A 17,243-nucleotide genomic window follows, 5' to 3' on the forward strand; every position below is an offset into this window, starting at 1 on the left:
TTCTCAATTTTAAACTCCAATGCATTAATAAATCAAATGTATTTAACAATTAAAATAGCCTCTGAAACAGTATTTTCTGTGTAGAAAGGTCACCCACAAGAGTACTGGAATCTCACTTTGACATACAAATTCAAGTCCAGATCCTTTCAAAATCATGATACGTGGCAAAACAAGCTGAATTTCTGCATGACGATAATGTCCCCTCCTTGAGATTTTGCATGAGTTTTCTGGTTCACCATAGTCCCTCCCCCCACCATGCACACACACTCAGTCACTCATTTACCTTTACTAAACATTCCTGGTTATTATAAAGGCATTTGCTATTTCAAGCCATGCATCCAAAGCAGTGGTTCTAATCAGGGTAATATTGTCACCCAGGGGCCAGTTGGCAATGCCTAGAGACATTTTTGGTTGTTACAACTATGGGTGAGTGCTACTGGCATCTAGTAGGAAGAGACCAGGGATGCTGTTAAAATCCTACAATGCACAGAACAGCCCCCAACAACAACAAAATTATCCAGTCTAAAATGTCTATAGTGCTAAGGCTGATAAATCCTAATTAAAAGAACACATCTGAAATCATCCAATGTGGCACACAGAGGCCTTTCAATTATTTATTATCTTTGTGTATCCTGGAGACAAATCCATTTACATTAGATGAATCACAAATATCTTCTTCATTGTATTTTTGATAAATTTCTCTTTATTATTTGTTCTTTATTTCCTTCAAAAAATGCTTCCCTACGTCGAGGTTAAAGATACTCTATTTTGCTTCCCTCAAACCATTCTACAAGTATTTCACACTTATGTCTTCAATCTATCTGGGATTTATGTACTGGAATTCAGAGATATATTTTTGTTTCCATATGGATAATTCATAGCTTCAACAGCATATACTTCCCACACTGGATGATAACACAAACTTTGTCATACATTGAATTTCCATATAAACTCACTTGTTTCCAGGCTATTTACTATTTATTTCTGTGATGTCATTATTTCAAGTTATACTTTTACTAGTGAACTTACTATATGATATGATTCCTTCCTCACACTTCTTTGAATTTACTCTTCTATATGAGTGTCAGTACCAGCCCTCCTGGAATTTTAGTTGAAACTGTGCTGAGTTTATGGATTAGGTAAAGATAACTGATTTTTCTCATTAAAGAATGTTATATCCCTATTTGGATTTTCCATGACTTTCAGTAAAGTTTAACAATTTCTGCATAATCATGATACTTATTTCTGGGTGCTATTAATGGTTTGTTTTTGAGGCTTTATTTTCCAAGTAAATTTTCTTTAGTTTGGATCTTACATATGGCAAACTTGCTGATTTGTCTTAATAGCTTGTCTGGAGAGCCTCTTGGATTTTTTTACCTAATCATATACTTGCAACAGTTTCTTCTTCTGCAATACTCCTAATTTTCTGTCGTATTGTACTGGCTCTGATCTCTAGCACAATTTTGAAGAATGGATGCCTTCTCCTGTTCTTGACTTTAAAAGGCTTTGCCTCTGGTGCTTCACATTTAAACAGCTTTTTCTTTCGAGGTTTTTAGTAGATACTTTCTATCAGGTTAAGAAAGTTTTATTCGGTTAGTGGTTCTCTAAGTTTTTAACAACCCAAATGAGTGGAACCCAAAGCAGCTTTGTTTTCCAGGTCTGTCCAGTGTTCTTGGAGGACTTATATTTGGAGATGCAGCTAGAGAGCCTTCCTCTATCTTTGAACCTGTCTCCTTTGCATCCCCAGCCTTGCTCAGCATCTTTCAGTGAAATCCCATTTAGCTTAAAAAAAAACCTCCTTTGATTGGGATGCTCTTCGGTTTTCAGAGACATTCACAGAAATGTCTTATGGGCATTAAAAATTACCTCCTTTCATTTCACAGATGGTTTATGAGAGACAAAAGTTAAAAGTCAGAAGCCCGACTTTATCTATTTATTTTTTTTTAGGGCTGCACCCATGACAAATGGAAGTTTTCAAGCTAGGGGTCTAATCTGAGCTGCAGCTGCTGGCCTACATCGCAGCCACAGCAACGTGGGATCCAAGCCGCATCTGTGACCTACACCACAGCTCATGGCAACCCCAGATCCTGGACCCACTGAGAGAGGCCAGGGATCAAACCTGCATCTTCATGGATACCAATCGGATTCATTTCCACTGCGCCACAACGGGAACTCCAGAAGCCTGGCTATTAATAGTGGTCAACACATAGAACCAGGGATAGATCTTTAAGATTTTTAAAAGGAGGTATAAACGTGCCTCAACACCCCATTCTCTTTATTTAACTTCTTTAGTCAACCCACGACACAGTCCTGCAAAAATACTAACAGAAATATACGCTAGAGCTTCTAGGTGGCTGAGATAGTTGGAAGAGGATTTGAGTGCATATTCTCATACAAGTAAAGGAAACTACTTCCAATAGGCAAAAGACTTCTTGAAGTGTTAAACAATTGTGGGTAAACAAAAATTCAGCAAAAATAATTCCTAGGCCTTATGAAAGTGAAATGACATTTCGGTGTTCTTTCCCATCTTTTTTTTCCTGTGAGAAAGCATGCAGTGTTGAACAGTTGGTTTTTCTTTTGTTTCTTTCACTCTTTCTGTGCCAGTTACGAGGGGACATTTTATATTTTAATCTCTTTTTTCTTCTTCACACAATTAAGGAGAAAAATAATTCTTCATACAATTTTCAAGTCAGGCTGCATCAGTATTGTACCTGGAGAGGAAATGGCTAGGTTCTGGGGGAGGTGTTTTTTCACCCCCCACCCCAAGCACAATACATATGTTGCTAGAGGGTTTCTCATCAGTAAAAACAATGTTTATGACTATTTCATCCTGAGTGTTATATATAACTTTCTGAAAACGTCAAAATATATGGCAGCATGCCTTCAAGTGAACATTACCCTGGTTGAAATCAATTTACCTGTAAAGTGTGACATTGTTTTGAGAGTCTTCTAAAAAGCCACAGGTTGGGAGTTCCTGTAGTGGTGCAGTGGTTAACGAATCCGACTATGAACCATGAGGTTGCGGGTTCAATCCCTGGCCTTGCTCAGTGGGTTAAGGATCTGGCGTTGCCGTGAGCTGTGGTGTAGGTCGCAGATGAGGCTCGGATCCCACGTTGCTATGGCTCTGGCATAGGCTGGGGCCTACAGCTCCAATTAGACCCCTAGCCTGGGAACCTCCATATGCTGCCGGAAGCAGCCCTAGAAAAGGCAAAAATAAATAAATAAATAAATAAATAAATAAATAAATAAAAAGCCACAGGTTGCTTGTTGATTAATCAAGGCGCTCAAAGCATATTATCTGAGCCTTCATTCCCTCCCAATCCTAAAAAGCTGTACATCTATCCTGTACCCTGAAAGTTATACAGACATGCCACAATATCTCTCCCCCACACATGTGGGGGTTGCGTTTGGGATGTATGGGGGAGAAACACTGTTCCAAGGAGGCAAAGAAAAAATAATTCAGCAGTGGAGTAGCATCAAATCCAATTTTCCCACTCATTTTTATTAAAAGCACGTGTTAATGACTTGCTGTAGGCAAAAAGTGTTATTTTAAAAACAGTTCTCAGTGGTGGTCTTTGGGTTATTTTCTACATAAATCAGTTATTTTATCTATTTCTTTTCTTTGGTAAATAGAAAAAGGTATTTGCTTTTCTGATTCTTTGATCCTTTACTGGTATCAAAAGTTAGGTCTAGACTAATATTAAAATGAGAAGTGCTCTTCCACTCATTTCTCTAACAAAAAGATATTACAGATAAATTTCAAAGTTCATTTACGTCAAAAAAAAAAAAGAGGACCTCTTCTACATCCTCTAGTAGCAGATACAGGAGATTACAGATCAAAAACCACATAAATACGACATATGTTCAACCTCTTGCCATAAGTTTTCTTTTCCGGGAAACCGCCAGCATCTACCACTTACCTTATTTTCCCACAGGAAAACTGCTTGATAGACAAGGCTTTTCTGAGAATTGCAAAGCCATGGTCACTTATGCCGCTCTCTTGCATTTTCCAGGTAAATGGCTGCGGAGTACAATAGTAATGCTGTCTTTAGCCACACTTAGAGCTACAAGGCAGGGAAATTCCTTTCCAGATCAACTTTATTTTGTTGATTTTTAACCAGGAACCTCAAAACTTTATACTACATGCAATGGGCTTGAAACAGATTAAGCAGCAGGATGTGAGTCTGGAACTCTTGTTTCTGAGGTAGAGCAAATCCTTCCTCATGCTTTCTTTCTGCTCATCCTCTGCCTTTCTTCTTCCCCACCGCCTCCCAACCAACAACTCCTTTCCCAGCCCTGGAGTAATAGGAGGGAATTACAATATCTCAAATCTTACAATATACTGTTAAGTCAAATACAGCATTCCTTAATGAGGGAAAAACAAGCAAAATAAGAAAAACTCGTAGGAAAGTTCCTGAGCTAAAGGGAAACCTATGCTATTGACTATCTCTACAACTGTGAAAACCTTCAATTTTGAGAAGAAAAATAAAAAAGATACCAGTGGGTTAACCAAGTCTTCAATACTACGCGTCTTCTTCTCTCTTTAATCTTTTAAACTGCTACCAGCTGACTCGGACGCCGGCTCTGCGGCCCTAGGTAACCACCAGCACAAGCCCCCCAACGCCTGCTAAAGACCACCGCGAGAAGACAGAGGTAAGGCCAACGCGCCCTACTCTGTTTTTAAACTGTAGCGGGAGGAGGCGTGCCCGACGTGGGGCGGAGAACGCCACGCCCCCATAGGGGCAGGGCTGTCTCCCGGCCACTGCCTTCTCAGAGGCGGGGGAAGGGGCGGGGGCGGCCACATCATCCTAGACACCCGCCCTGGTTGGAGGGAATTTAGAAGGAGGTGGAGTCTAGTACCCCCGGGGCTGGGTTTCCAGGCGGTCGCCTGGTAACCAGTTGCGTAGGTCTGGTTGCTGCAGAGCAGGCCACGGAGGTCTGTGGGTCCGAGCTCACGCTGCGCTCTTTCGGACCGTTTTGTTATGGCGGCCGCCGCAGCAGTGGTCACACCGTCGGGTTTGGAGGATGGGGTGTCTCGGTCCCGTGGCGAAGGAGCAGGGGAGGTGGTCGTGGAGCGGGGGCCTGGCGCGGCCTACCACATGTTCGTAGTGATGGAGGACCTAGTGGAGAAGTTGAAGCTGCTCCGTTATGAGGAGGATCTCCTCCGGAAGAACAATCTGAAGCCCCCGTCCAGGTGGGTGCTTGCCTCCCCGAGCTCCTGGGTGCCGGCTAGGCCCTTGGGGAGATGCCTTCCTCCCGCCGTCAGGGGATCGCGGGTTAGCAAGCGATCTTTCTATCCGGGAAAGAGCAGTTCGCCACAAACTTGGCTATGGAGGACCAGGCTGCTCACGAAGTTTTAGACTTCGTATTTTTCTAGAGAGAATAGTTTTGGAACTATAGAAAGGACTGGAAGACAACTTGCCTAGAGCACACATACAACTCCATAAAACACAAACTGTTTTCTTTTTTGATTATAAACGTAATAAAAGAACCTATTGTAGAGAACTCAGAAAACACAAGGAAATTTGTAAAAAAAAAAAAAAAAAAACTGCAGTTACTCATAATCTCAATCCCAAAGATGAGTGCCATTATCGCTTTAGATCTACCTCTGGTTTTTGTTTTACTTTTAGAGAATCTATCCCTACAACTTATAACTGTGGGTACCTAGGACCTTCACTGAGCATTTTATATGCAGTTAATAAACTTGTTCACTAATTGCTATGGTTTAAAAGACTTCTGCCCTTGCAATAACAGTACTCTCAGAAACTAAGAAGTGGAAAAGATAAATAAAATGACAACTATTGGAATTGTCTCTTTATCATAGAACGTAAAGTTCTGCCCTGTTCTGGTGGAGAAAAAGTTCATCATATCCTGAAGCCACTGGCGTTATTTACTGAGGGTAATAGCCAATCAGTGTAGCTTAGTGATTGCCTCATAAATGAGGTTTTATAGCTTTTCTTCACATTAGTACTTAACATTTAATTTTTTGTGTTAATTTTTGGTGTTCATTTGTCTAAGAGGCAGTTTAGATTAGGAATTTAGATTAAGATTATTAAGTCTAGTTCTTTCTCCTGATGGCTGTAGCTAGGCTCAAATAATTTCCCTTGACAATTTGGATGTCATTCCTTGCTCTCTTCCAATAACTTGCATTAGAAGTAAACTGTCCATATTGCTAAGCCAGTCCATAATAGGAGAAAAGTTAAGAGAAAAAAGTAGTGTTGCATAATCCAAGCTATAAACTGTAGGATTGAAAGTTATGGCTTAAATGAATAGGATAATATAAATAACCAAATAAAAATGTGTTTTTCTTTTCCTCCGAGTACATTTTTCAAACTCGAAGAAAATGGTATCAAGGTTCTATTGATTGATATAAACTCTGTCCTAGTTCCCTAGGAGTTCAGCAGGGTACTTTGAGTCATCAATTTGTGTGGATATGATAATCCTAGTTTAGTCGTTCTCACAGTGTGGCCAACAGACCAGCAGCATCAGCATCACCAGGAAAACTGCTAGAAATGCAATCCCACAGGCCCTTTCCTGGGTGTAGAGTATCAGAAATTCTAGGGGTGGGGCCTAGAAATCTGTGTTTTAACAAGCCCTCCAGGTGGTTCTGATGCCTGCTAAAGTTTGAGAGGCACTGTCCTAGGTCTGCAGTATCTATCAGTATCTATTACTCTCTCCTGGAGTTGTTTTCAGCCAATAAGGAAAAGATGAGTGTTAGTGGTAGGTGGACATATACCTGGAAAGATTTTATGGCCTTTTTTTCTTCCCAGCTTTCTGTTATCTTCCAGAACATTTACATTTACCCTGCAGGAAAAATTTGGGGAAACAAGAAGTAGACTTCTTATTCTTATGAAAAATAGTTATAATATCTATAAATCCAATTATAAACATAATAGTAATAACTACACATAAAGCAAAATAGGATCTTTGATCAAATGACTGGAATGCTATTACTAGCAAGTTTTATTCCTGATTCGTTTAGGTGCAAATCATGTTGATCCTCATAGGACTGTTTTGAGTAGGCCAGGGCACTTGGCAAAAGTCAACAAATGTTTGTTAGACTAGGGATGTAATATGCAATATTTCTTAATCCTGGCTGCACCTTAGAACCATTGAAGAAGTTTTTGAAATGTTCTCATACTGGGGCTTCACTCCCAGAAGTTCTGATGTAATCCATGAGGGAAGAAGCAGTGTTTAGCCAGTAGCAATAGTTTGATGAGCTCCTCAAGTGATTCAGTATGCAGCCAAGATGAGAACACTGTTTAGCATAGGGGATAGGCTAGATGCGGTAAGATAACACATAAACATTTTAAAACAGTGTAAAAATGGACAGTGAATAGTAATTAAAGTTTTTTTTTTTTAAACTCAGTGATTCCCTTAATTCTAAATCACCTTTTTTAGGTGATACTCTCTTATTAATTATTCCTGACACGTAAATGATTTTAGCCAAAGTTCTACTTGCCCAGTTTTTTAACATGCCCTGCATTTTCTGGGTATAAAGGTCTTTGATCTAATATTTTGTATACAGTGGTAATTGCCCTTATCCTGTTGATTAGAAAGTTTTATGTGAGTGTTATAGATTACTAGAAACATCAAAGAGTGAATTGTCAATGTCTTTTGATGTTAAAGCTATTTGGAAAAAAAAAAAGAAAATTCTTTTGGCAGTTTTGGATTTAGCCCCTTTAGCTACCGAGGGCTTATTTGCAATATTTCATATTCTACTCTTCCCCCTTGTTTTGAAACAGACACTATTTTGCACTGCCTACCAATCCTGGGGAACAGTTCTACATGTTTTGCACTCTTGCTGCTTGGTTAATTAACAAAGCGGGACACCCCTTTGAGCAGCCTCAAGAATACGATGACCCTAATGCAACGATTTCTAACATATTATCTGAGCTTCGATCATTTGTAAGTGTCAACAACTCTTCTTTCTGCATGTTCTCAAGTTAGGAAATTTTTAATATTGATAATTCAGCAACCTTTTAGAAGAATTCTCTGTGAATAAGTACTTGTCTATGTATATACATGCATGTGTGTGTATATATATATGTAAAATTATATCTGGATTTATTTTCAGATATGGTAAATATTATAACAGTAATGCTACTTATAAAAATGTTTAGTGTTCAATCCTTATAGCCCAAAGTAACAGTATTTTTCTTATTCTTGATGTCTCAGAGGTAAATTTATGAATACATATTTAAAAAAAAAACAACTAGGAAACCGAAACACTGTATTTTGAAAGGGAACTTTGTTTTAATAGGCCATGAAAGCAGTTGTACTTTTCATTTCTGACTTTTCCTGGGGACAAGCTGTGAGAATTTTTGGCACACATGTTATTTTTGACAAGTGAATCACTTCATCCTTCATATGATTGTTTAACAGTATGATACCCAGCCTAGTAGTTATACTGATTTTTCACCCTAACAAGATCAATGATTTGTTCTCTTGTCATGAGGTTATTGCCTCTTAATTTGATACTTTTGACAATAAGACATCTTCATTTTCCTTTAGTATTTATTTATGCACCAATGGATTAAAAAAAAGACTAAAGAGATGGATTTCTAAGAAGCAATGTCATTACAGTTAAGTCATATTTGAAGAATAGAGGTGATACATTTATTCATTAGTACTTTGCTTAAAATATTTTGACATTTTCTATATAAATAACAAATAATACCCAGTTTATCTTTTGTATTTCAGGGGAGAACTGCAGATTTTCCTCCTTCAAAATTAAAGTCAGGTTATGGAGAGCATGTATGCTATGTTCTTGACTGTTTAGCTGAAGAAGCATTAAAATATATTGGTTTCACCTGGAAAAGGTAAACATCACCCAACTTGGCAATAGTAGTTTTATATGTAAGTTTTTTCTTCTAAGGGTTCAGAGCTATTTAATTGAACTGATAGGAAGTATTTCCTCTTGACTGTTCTAAACTGGAAATGCCACAGGTGATTAGAAAAGTCACTACAGACAACATTGGAACATCTGGTATCTTCAAAACCAGTTGTGATATTGTGTCCCTTCCTTTTTTTGTTTTGTTTTGGCTTTTTTTTTTTTTTTTTTTAGTCTTTTTGCCATTTCTTGGGCTGCTCCCTCAGCATATGGAGGTTCCCAGGCTAAGGGTCGAATCAGAGCCGTAGCCACCAGCCTACACCAGAGCCACAGCAACACAGGATCCGAGCCGCATCTGCAGCCTTCATCACAGCTTACCTATGGCAACACTGGGTCCTTAACCCACTCAGCAAGGCCAGGGATTGAACGCGCAACCTCATGGTTCCTAGTCGGATTCGTTAACCACTGTGCCACAACGGGAACTCCTCCCTTCCCATTTCAAATACATAAGTACTAAAGGTTTTAACTGTAACTGTTTATCCTGGTCAATTTAGGAAATTTTTAAAAAGTTTCTTTGCCTATATTTATTTATACACTCAAACATAGTATATACATGGGGTAATTGATATCTGCAGATTGATTTAAGGAAAAAAATGGAAATTAATGTAGTATTATAAATGGGATTTTTCTCCTTTGTTTATAGTGACTGAGCAAGAATAATACTGAAGAAGCTACCTGACACTGACAAATATTGTTCATTACTTGTTCCTCTGACCTGACTGATTTGTTTACATTTCTATTATAGTATTTATCTCATGGTATTAAAGTTATTTGTTTATAGGTCAGGCCTTCTTGCTAGAAATTATGAAATCTTTACATGTACTCTATGGCAGTTAGTATAGCATTTCGGTTTGAGAGATGCTCAATAAATGTTGATCACATGGATGAGGGAATAAAATATTCAGAAACTGACAATTTGCATAGATTATAATTAGAAAATATATATAAACTGGGTCCTTTGGAGATTAGGATTATTGATAGGATAGAAATTGTGGATGGCATTATCCAGTGAGTAGCAGTGATTTTGGATTAGAATTAACTTCTTGGAAAAGTATGTATTTTATTTGTATATTTTAATGTATATTCAATTACATTCTCTCCAATAATCTCTCTATTAATGAATATTTTAAAAATTCACTTGACTTAGGTTATCATCAGATTGAACCATGTATTACTAATATTCATCTATTTATGAACAAAAAAAATGGCAGCTTCATATGCTTCAACCCCAACATTACCACTTAGTGCAATATGAAAAATGAGTATATAGAAGTTCCCTTCGTGGCTCAGCTTAACAAACCTGACCAGGATCCATGAGGATGCAGGTTTGATCCCAGGCTTTGCTCATTGGGTTAAGGATCTGGCATTGCCGTGAGCTGTGGTATAGGCCACAGATGCAGCTCAGATCCCGTGTTGCTGTGGCATAGGCCGGCAGCTGTAGCTCCAATCAGCCCCTAGCCTGGGAACCTCCATATGCCCCAGGTGCGGGCCTAAAATAGCAAAAAAAAAAAAAAGAAAAGAAAAATGAGTACATAATTAACATTACTTCTTTATTAGAGTCCACAAAAAGTTATGAGATACCCTGCTCCATTTGGCTTTTTTTTTTTTTTTTTCCCTTTTTAGGCCACACCCATGGGTACATGGAAGATCCTGGGCCAGGAATTGAATCCAGGCTGGAGCTGTGACCTACACCACAGCTGCAGCAAGGCCCGATCCTTAACTCACTGCACTGGACCAGGGATAGAACCAGTGCTGCCACAGAGACAAGCACTGCACCAAAGTGGGAACTCCCTCTGTTTGGCATTTTTAAAAATTATTAAATTTATTGCCCAATGCATTCTAACTTATCAGAAGCGATTAGTATCTCACCAAGTCTTTTTTTTTGTTTTTTGCTTTTTAGGGTCACACCCTCGACATATGGAGTTTCCTAGGCTAAGGGTGGAATCCGAGCTGCAGCTGCTAGCCTACGCCACAGCCACAGCAACACTGGATCCACTGGATCCAGGGATTGAACCTTCAACCTAATGGTTACTAGTCAGATTTGTTTCCATTGTGCCACAACAGGAACTAAAATAAGACCAGATACTATAAAACTCTTAGGAGAAAACATAAGCCAAACACTCTCGGACATAAACGACAGCAACATCTTCTCAGATCCACCTCCTAGAGTAATGACAATAAAAACAAAAATAAACAAATGGGACTTAATTAAACTTAAAAGTTTCTGCACAACAAAGGAAACCCTAAACAAAACGAAAAGACAACCCACAGAATGGGAGAAAACATTTGCAAATTAAGCGACTGACAAGGGATTAATCTCCAACATTTATAAACACCTTCTGCAGCTCAATACCAAAAAAACAAACAACCCCATCAAAAAATAGGCAGAAGATCTAAACAGACAATTCTCCAAAGAAGACATACAGATGGCCAAAAAACACATGAAAAGATGTTCAACATCACTCATTATTAGAGAAATGCAAATCAAAACCACTATGAGGTACCACCTTACACTGGCCAGAATGGCCATCATCAAAATGTCTACAAACAATAAGTGCTGGAGAGGGTATGTAGAAAAAGGAACCCTAGTACACTGTTGGTAGGACTGTAAGTTGGTGCAATCACTGTGTAAAACAGTATGGAGATTCCTCAGAAAACTAAAAATAGAATAACCATTTGATCCGGCAATCCCACTCTTGGGCATCTATCCAGAGAAAACCATGACTAGCAAAGACACATGTACTCCGATGTTCATTGCAGCACTATTTACAATAGCCAAGACATGGAAACAACCTAAATGTCTATCAACAGAGGAGTGGATCAAGAAGATGTGGTACATATACACAATGGAATATCGCTCAGCCATTAAAAGGAAATAAATAATGGCATTTGCAGCAACATGGATGGACCTAGAAATTATCATGCTAAGTGAAGTCAGTCAGAATGACACACGAACATCAAATGCTATCACTTGCATGTGGAATCTTAAAAAAAAGGACACAATGAACTTCTTTGTAGAACAGATACTGACCCACAGACTTTGAAAAATTTATGGTTTCCAAATGAGACAGTTTGAGGGATGAGGGGATGCACTGAGGGCTTGGGATGGAAATGCTATAAAATTTGGTTGTGATGATCTTTATACAACTATAAATGTAATAAAATTCATTGGGTAATTTTTAAAAAAAGCTATTAGTGTCTCAACCATTATTTAATTTGGTGCTTCCTTTGTTTCTTTGACATGTCTTATTCTTGGCCAAGTATTTTGATTTGGGTAATTTATAAGGACCATATATGGGCGAAAACATTGAAAATAGGGATTAGAGAATATATCAGCTATGTGATATGTAAGTTATATAGAAGTTACATGTTTATACATACTTATTTTATATATCTAAATATGCCCCCCAAAACCCTAGAAAAACATTGCCTTTAAGTTACTACCCAATTCTAACTAGTAAATATACATGTATATGTATATGTTATTCTTTAAGAAGAATGATTTGGTTTGTAGTACTTTCCTTCCTTAATGTTAGTGTCAATTTTTGTGTTTTGTTAACCTGTCTGCGTTATGGACTTTTAAAATAAGTTTATAGAGATAAATGCAAATACTTTCAAGTATTTTTATTATGGGAAATACATGTCATTAATCTTAAAGGAGAAGTGTATGTTCAGGACTTAGTGTTAGGACCAATGATTATATTTTGGAAATAAGAACAAAGCTGGAGTTCTTATTACCTCTATCAAAATGAAGTTCAGATTGATCAAAGTTGTAAATGTGAAAAATTAAACTATAGGAGTACTACAAGATCAAAGGGGTGTGGGATGTGTTATGTGAGGGTAAAGCCTTTTATATATGATGTTGAAGCTAGGCTCCAGGTAAGAAAATGTTGCTAAGTCTATATAGTAAGAACTGTAACAGTCCTGAATAGCCAAGATTATAATAAACTAAGGAAAATATGTTTAAAATAGGTTAGACAAAACATTAATTTTCCTTAAATACACAAGGGCAAAGGGCATAAATAGGCATTTCACTGAAAAAGAAACACACATAGCCAATTAAAACATGAAAAGGTATTCAACCACTCTTTGTATGAAATAAATGCAATTAAAACAAGAATGAGGTTTTTTTCACTTAGATGATTGGCAAAGAGTAAAGTTTATTTACCATATTGTTGAACATATGGAAATGACATCGCTGTTCTTGGTAGGGTAAATTAGAATAACATTTGGAAGTAGGTTTGAGCAATATTGATCAAAACAATAAAATGTACAAAGTTGTTAACCATTCTACTTGTACAAATTTATTTTAAATGATATACGTAAATGATAAATATATAAGAATGATCTTTGCAGTATTGGCAGTAAATAAACTAGACACAACCTCAGTGTTAAGGTTGCTAGTTATATTAATTATATTACTACAGTTTAGGTGTGTTGAGAAAGAGAAAGATGTACAGTTGACCTTTGAACAATGTACAGTTAACGCCCCCTTAAGGGCATCAGAAATCTAGATATAACTTAGAAGCGGCTTTCTTATAAGCAGTTCCTCCCTATCTACAGTTCCACATCCACAGATTCAACCTACCATGAATTGTGTGGTAACGTGGTATTTACAATTGAAAAAAAAAAATCTGTGTGTAAGTAGACCCATGCTGATCAAACCCATCCTGTTCAAGGGTCAACTGAATATGTACTTAAAAATGTGATGCATTAATAGGTGAAGAAAGTAGGTTGGCTAACAGTATGTATGGTATCATCCCATTTACGTAAATTTAATTTTTCAAGTTTGGAGATAAATATTTCTGCTTCTTTATATAGAAAGTTTAAGGATTATGAAGCACTTAGCAGTGATTATGGAAAGGTGGGAGGTGAAAAAGGACCAGAACTGGCGAGAGGGATCCTTAATATTCACATTACGCCCTTTTGTCCTGTTTTTAACTCTCATCTGATATTAATTCTTGTTATTTTAGACCAACATACCCAGTGGAAGAATTAGAAGAAGAAACTGTTGCGGAAGATGATGCAGAATTAACATTAAATAAAGTGGATGAAGAATTTGTGGTATGTTTGTTTCTGAACTTTTTGTTCATTTTCTCCTTTGGATCTGTTCCCCTTCTCTCAATTCCCCTAGACTTCCATTTTCCAGCGTACATTTTATTTCGCTGTTTCTAGAGAAGAAAAGCTTTTGAATGGAGGGCCAAGTCTCAGTTAACTTTAACATAACTTTGGTTAAGCTAATGCTCATGTTCTCTAATGACTGCAGTCTGAATTTTAGCAAAGGTTCTTCGCTGTAGACAGGAAATAGTAGACCACTAGTTATATGAGGAGACATTTTATTAACAACCATTCATGGTCTTAAATAGGCCATAAAGAACTTAGAAGAGACCAATAGAATTAGGATATACATTCTGCTTCATAAGAATATCTTTCATTTCTCAGGAATTCCTTTATGCTTCTAAAATTAGGATGAATACTACCCTGAGAAACTTTAAAAAATACTTACGGGGGAGCTTCCATTGTGGCACAGCATAAACAAATCCTACTAGTATCCATGAGGATACAGGTTCAATCCCTGGCCTCACTCAGTGGATTAAGGATCCGGCATTGCCGTGAGCTGTGGTGTAGGTCACAGATGCGGCTTGGATCCTGTGTTGCTGTGGCCGGCAGCTCTAGCTCTGCTTCAACCCCTAGCCTGGGAGTTTTCATATGCCACACATGCAGCCTTAAAAAAAAAAAAAAATACAGGAATTCCCTTGTGGCGCAGCAGGTTAAGAATCCAGCATTGTCACTGTAGCACCTCAGGTCACTGCTGTGGCGTGTGTTCAATCCATGGCCTGCCTGGGAACTTCTATGTGCCACAGGTGCAGCCAAAAAAAAAAAAAATACTTACAAATACCAACATTATTTAAATTATTTGCCAGCTTCTGGGCTTATTCCCATTCTTAACATTCTATCTACAGTGAAGCCAAGTGATCACCTCTCTACAACTGGCTAGACTACGAAAATGGTAGAGACAAAGAGCTCTTTCTCAGAACCAGAGACAGATTTACCCTCGTGTTTTAGGAAATTAAAATGGCAGGAAGAAAAACTTTATAGTGTATTTTACTGTCATAAACCAATTAAATTTTTCAGATGGTTTTTTGAATCAATGAATACTAAATACATTCTATATTTCAGCTTAAAAATAATTTTTTTAGCTACTGTATTCTACAAAGCTATTATTATTTTATAGTGAATGCTGAAAATAACCATTATATAAATTAGACTACATCCAGACAATAGAATATTATATAACCTGTAAAAATTGCTTATAAGAAATGTTAGTGACATGGGGATGGTAACTTATCCTATATGCATAAACTCAACTATGTAAAATATGCAGAAAAGGAAAAATAATTATAAATATATTAGCATTAGCTATATATGGGTAGCAGGCTTATGGATGATTATTTTCTTTTCTATGTTTCTTTGTACCTGCAAAGTTTTTAACATGTATTTTATCAGTAGTATAAATATTTTAAACCATACATATAAAAAGATGACTCTGCTATCTATAGAAGGAAAAGAGTGTAAAACTAATCAATTTAAAAACAATCTTTTTTAATGTGATAAGTTTGTTTTAATAAAAGTATAGTTGATTTACAGTGTTGTACCAATTTCTGCTGTACAGCCAAGTGACCCAGTCATACATCTGTATACATTCCCTTTCTTATATTCTCTACCATCATGGTCTATCCCAAGAGACCCACAGGAATATAGTTTCCTGTGCTGTGCAGCAGGACCACATTGCTTTTCCATTCTAAATGTAAGAGTTTGCATCTACTAACCCCAGACTCCCAGTCTATCCCACTCCTTTCCCCATCCCCCTCGCCAACCACTAATCCATTCTCTATGTCTTTGAGTCATTCCTGTTTTGTAGATAGGTTCGTGTGTGCCATATTTTAGATTCCACATATAAGTGATTAATGTGATAAAATTTTAAAAGGTAAAGTTAAAATGTAGTCATTTGTGCTTATTGAGCATTTGCTATGTAGCAGGCACTGGACAAGACCCTGGTGGTACTGCCTGTACAAAAACTTTGAAGCGGGAGGGAGCTTAGCATGACCAAGGAACCAGAGAAAACCATGTGGCCAGATCTTCTATGTGAGGGGGAGGGTGACTTGAGATTAACTGGGAAAACAAATCCAGGTCCAAATCATTTGAGGCATTTTAAGGAGTTCAGACTTTATTCTTTGTGTAGTAGATCTTTCCATTCAGGCTCAGAAAATTTTAAGTTCTCACATAGTCCCAATTGTTCATCTCATTTATTTTACTCACGTATTTTCCTCATCTTCTTAGTTTATATTAGTTACTAGTTAATAGTTTATCTACAGATACCTGGTCCTAGTGCCTCAACATTTAGCTTCAAAGACCTGTAACTCACAACTGCCAGTCAGGGAAAAAAATGAAGAAAGAAAACTCTATGAGAGCAGAAACCAATTTTGTACTTTTTTTGTATGTCCAGTTTATTTTGAAGTATGTGGTGCATAATAGATGTTCATTAAATATTTGACCAAAAATCTTATCAACACATTGCTTTTAACTTTTAGAAATTATGGCTATTTTTTTCTGAGATCCATTTAAGTTTCAAAGCAGCATTATTGTTTGTGTAAATTAGAGAAACAAACTTGAAAGGAGCCTCTTCATACATGTCATGCCAGCCGTGAGGTAAAGACCTTCTACTGTCACAAGACCAAGCCGCAGGCTTTCCTCAAAGGGTTGCCTCTGAGGCTGTTCTCTTACATCATGTCTCTTGAATTTCTTCTTTTCTTTCTTCCTTATTGTCATATTACTCCAAGGAGCCCTCTTATGTCTCCCATTCTTCTTGCTAAGATGAGCTGAATCAGTGCCAAAAAGCCTTTGGATGAGAGTGGTGGGATATTATTTCATTTTGTCGCCAGGGTTTGTGGGGTAGCTCAAGGAAGGTAAAGGTCATTTTTGACAAAGTTCTTCTGTAATCACCTAGAAACTCAAAACCTTCAAATTCTAAAACTGAATTTTAGACTGGCCAGATCAAGATAGGACATGTTGATAACTGCAAAGAAAGAAAAAGGGGGAGAGAGAAAGGAAGGGAGGATTGGGGTCATGGCATAGAATATTCTCCCAGAATGTTGTCATAGCATATAATCATACCCTTAACAACTGGCAGTAAGAGAATTAAGAGGATACATATTAGGCAAAGAAATGACAGGAAATGTTGAGTGCCTTCTAAATTACTGAGATTAAAATCCTCTTAATTTATTTTAAAACTGTTTTTTTAGCCTGTTTATATTCAAACTCTCTTTGAATACTTTCTTAATATTTAGTA

General features: G+C 37.4%; 1 protein-coding gene and 1 long non-coding RNA gene across 2 annotated transcripts in view; one reads left to right on the top strand and one right to left on the bottom strand.

Annotated features, from left to right (window-relative positions):
• LOC125113199 (uncharacterized) overlaps positions 1–4,663 on the bottom strand; it is a 44,862-nt gene extending 40,199 nt beyond the window's left edge. Inside the window, exons 1-2 of the long non-coding RNA XR_007131381.1 lie at positions 4,499–4,663; positions 3,921–4,021 (exon numbers count right to left, since the gene is read on the bottom strand). This is a non-coding gene — a long non-coding RNA (uncharacterized LOC125113199). The remainder of the gene's footprint in view (positions 1–3,920; positions 4,022–4,498) is intronic.
• A 203-nt stretch (positions 4,664–4,866) lies between these two features.
• IFT57 (intraflagellar transport 57) overlaps positions 4,867–17,243 on the top strand; it is a 59,538-nt gene continuing 47,161 nt past the window's right edge. The window contains exons 1-4 of the mRNA XM_047792989.1: positions 4,867–5,194; positions 7,746–7,908; positions 8,704–8,822; positions 13,867–13,957. Of these exons, the coding sequence (XP_047648945.1) occupies positions 4,983–5,194; positions 7,746–7,908; positions 8,704–8,822; positions 13,867–13,957 (585 nt within the window). The 5' untranslated portion in view covers positions 4,867–4,982. The remainder of the gene's footprint in view (positions 5,195–7,745; positions 7,909–8,703; positions 8,823–13,866; positions 13,958–17,243) is intronic.

The sequence above is a fragment of the Phacochoerus africanus genome, chromosome 1 (genome assembly GCF_016906955.1).
Source record: "Phacochoerus africanus isolate WHEZ1 chromosome 1, ROS_Pafr_v1, whole genome shotgun sequence".
NCBI classification, from domain to species: Eukaryota; Metazoa; Chordata; class Mammalia; order Artiodactyla; family Suidae; genus Phacochoerus; species Phacochoerus africanus.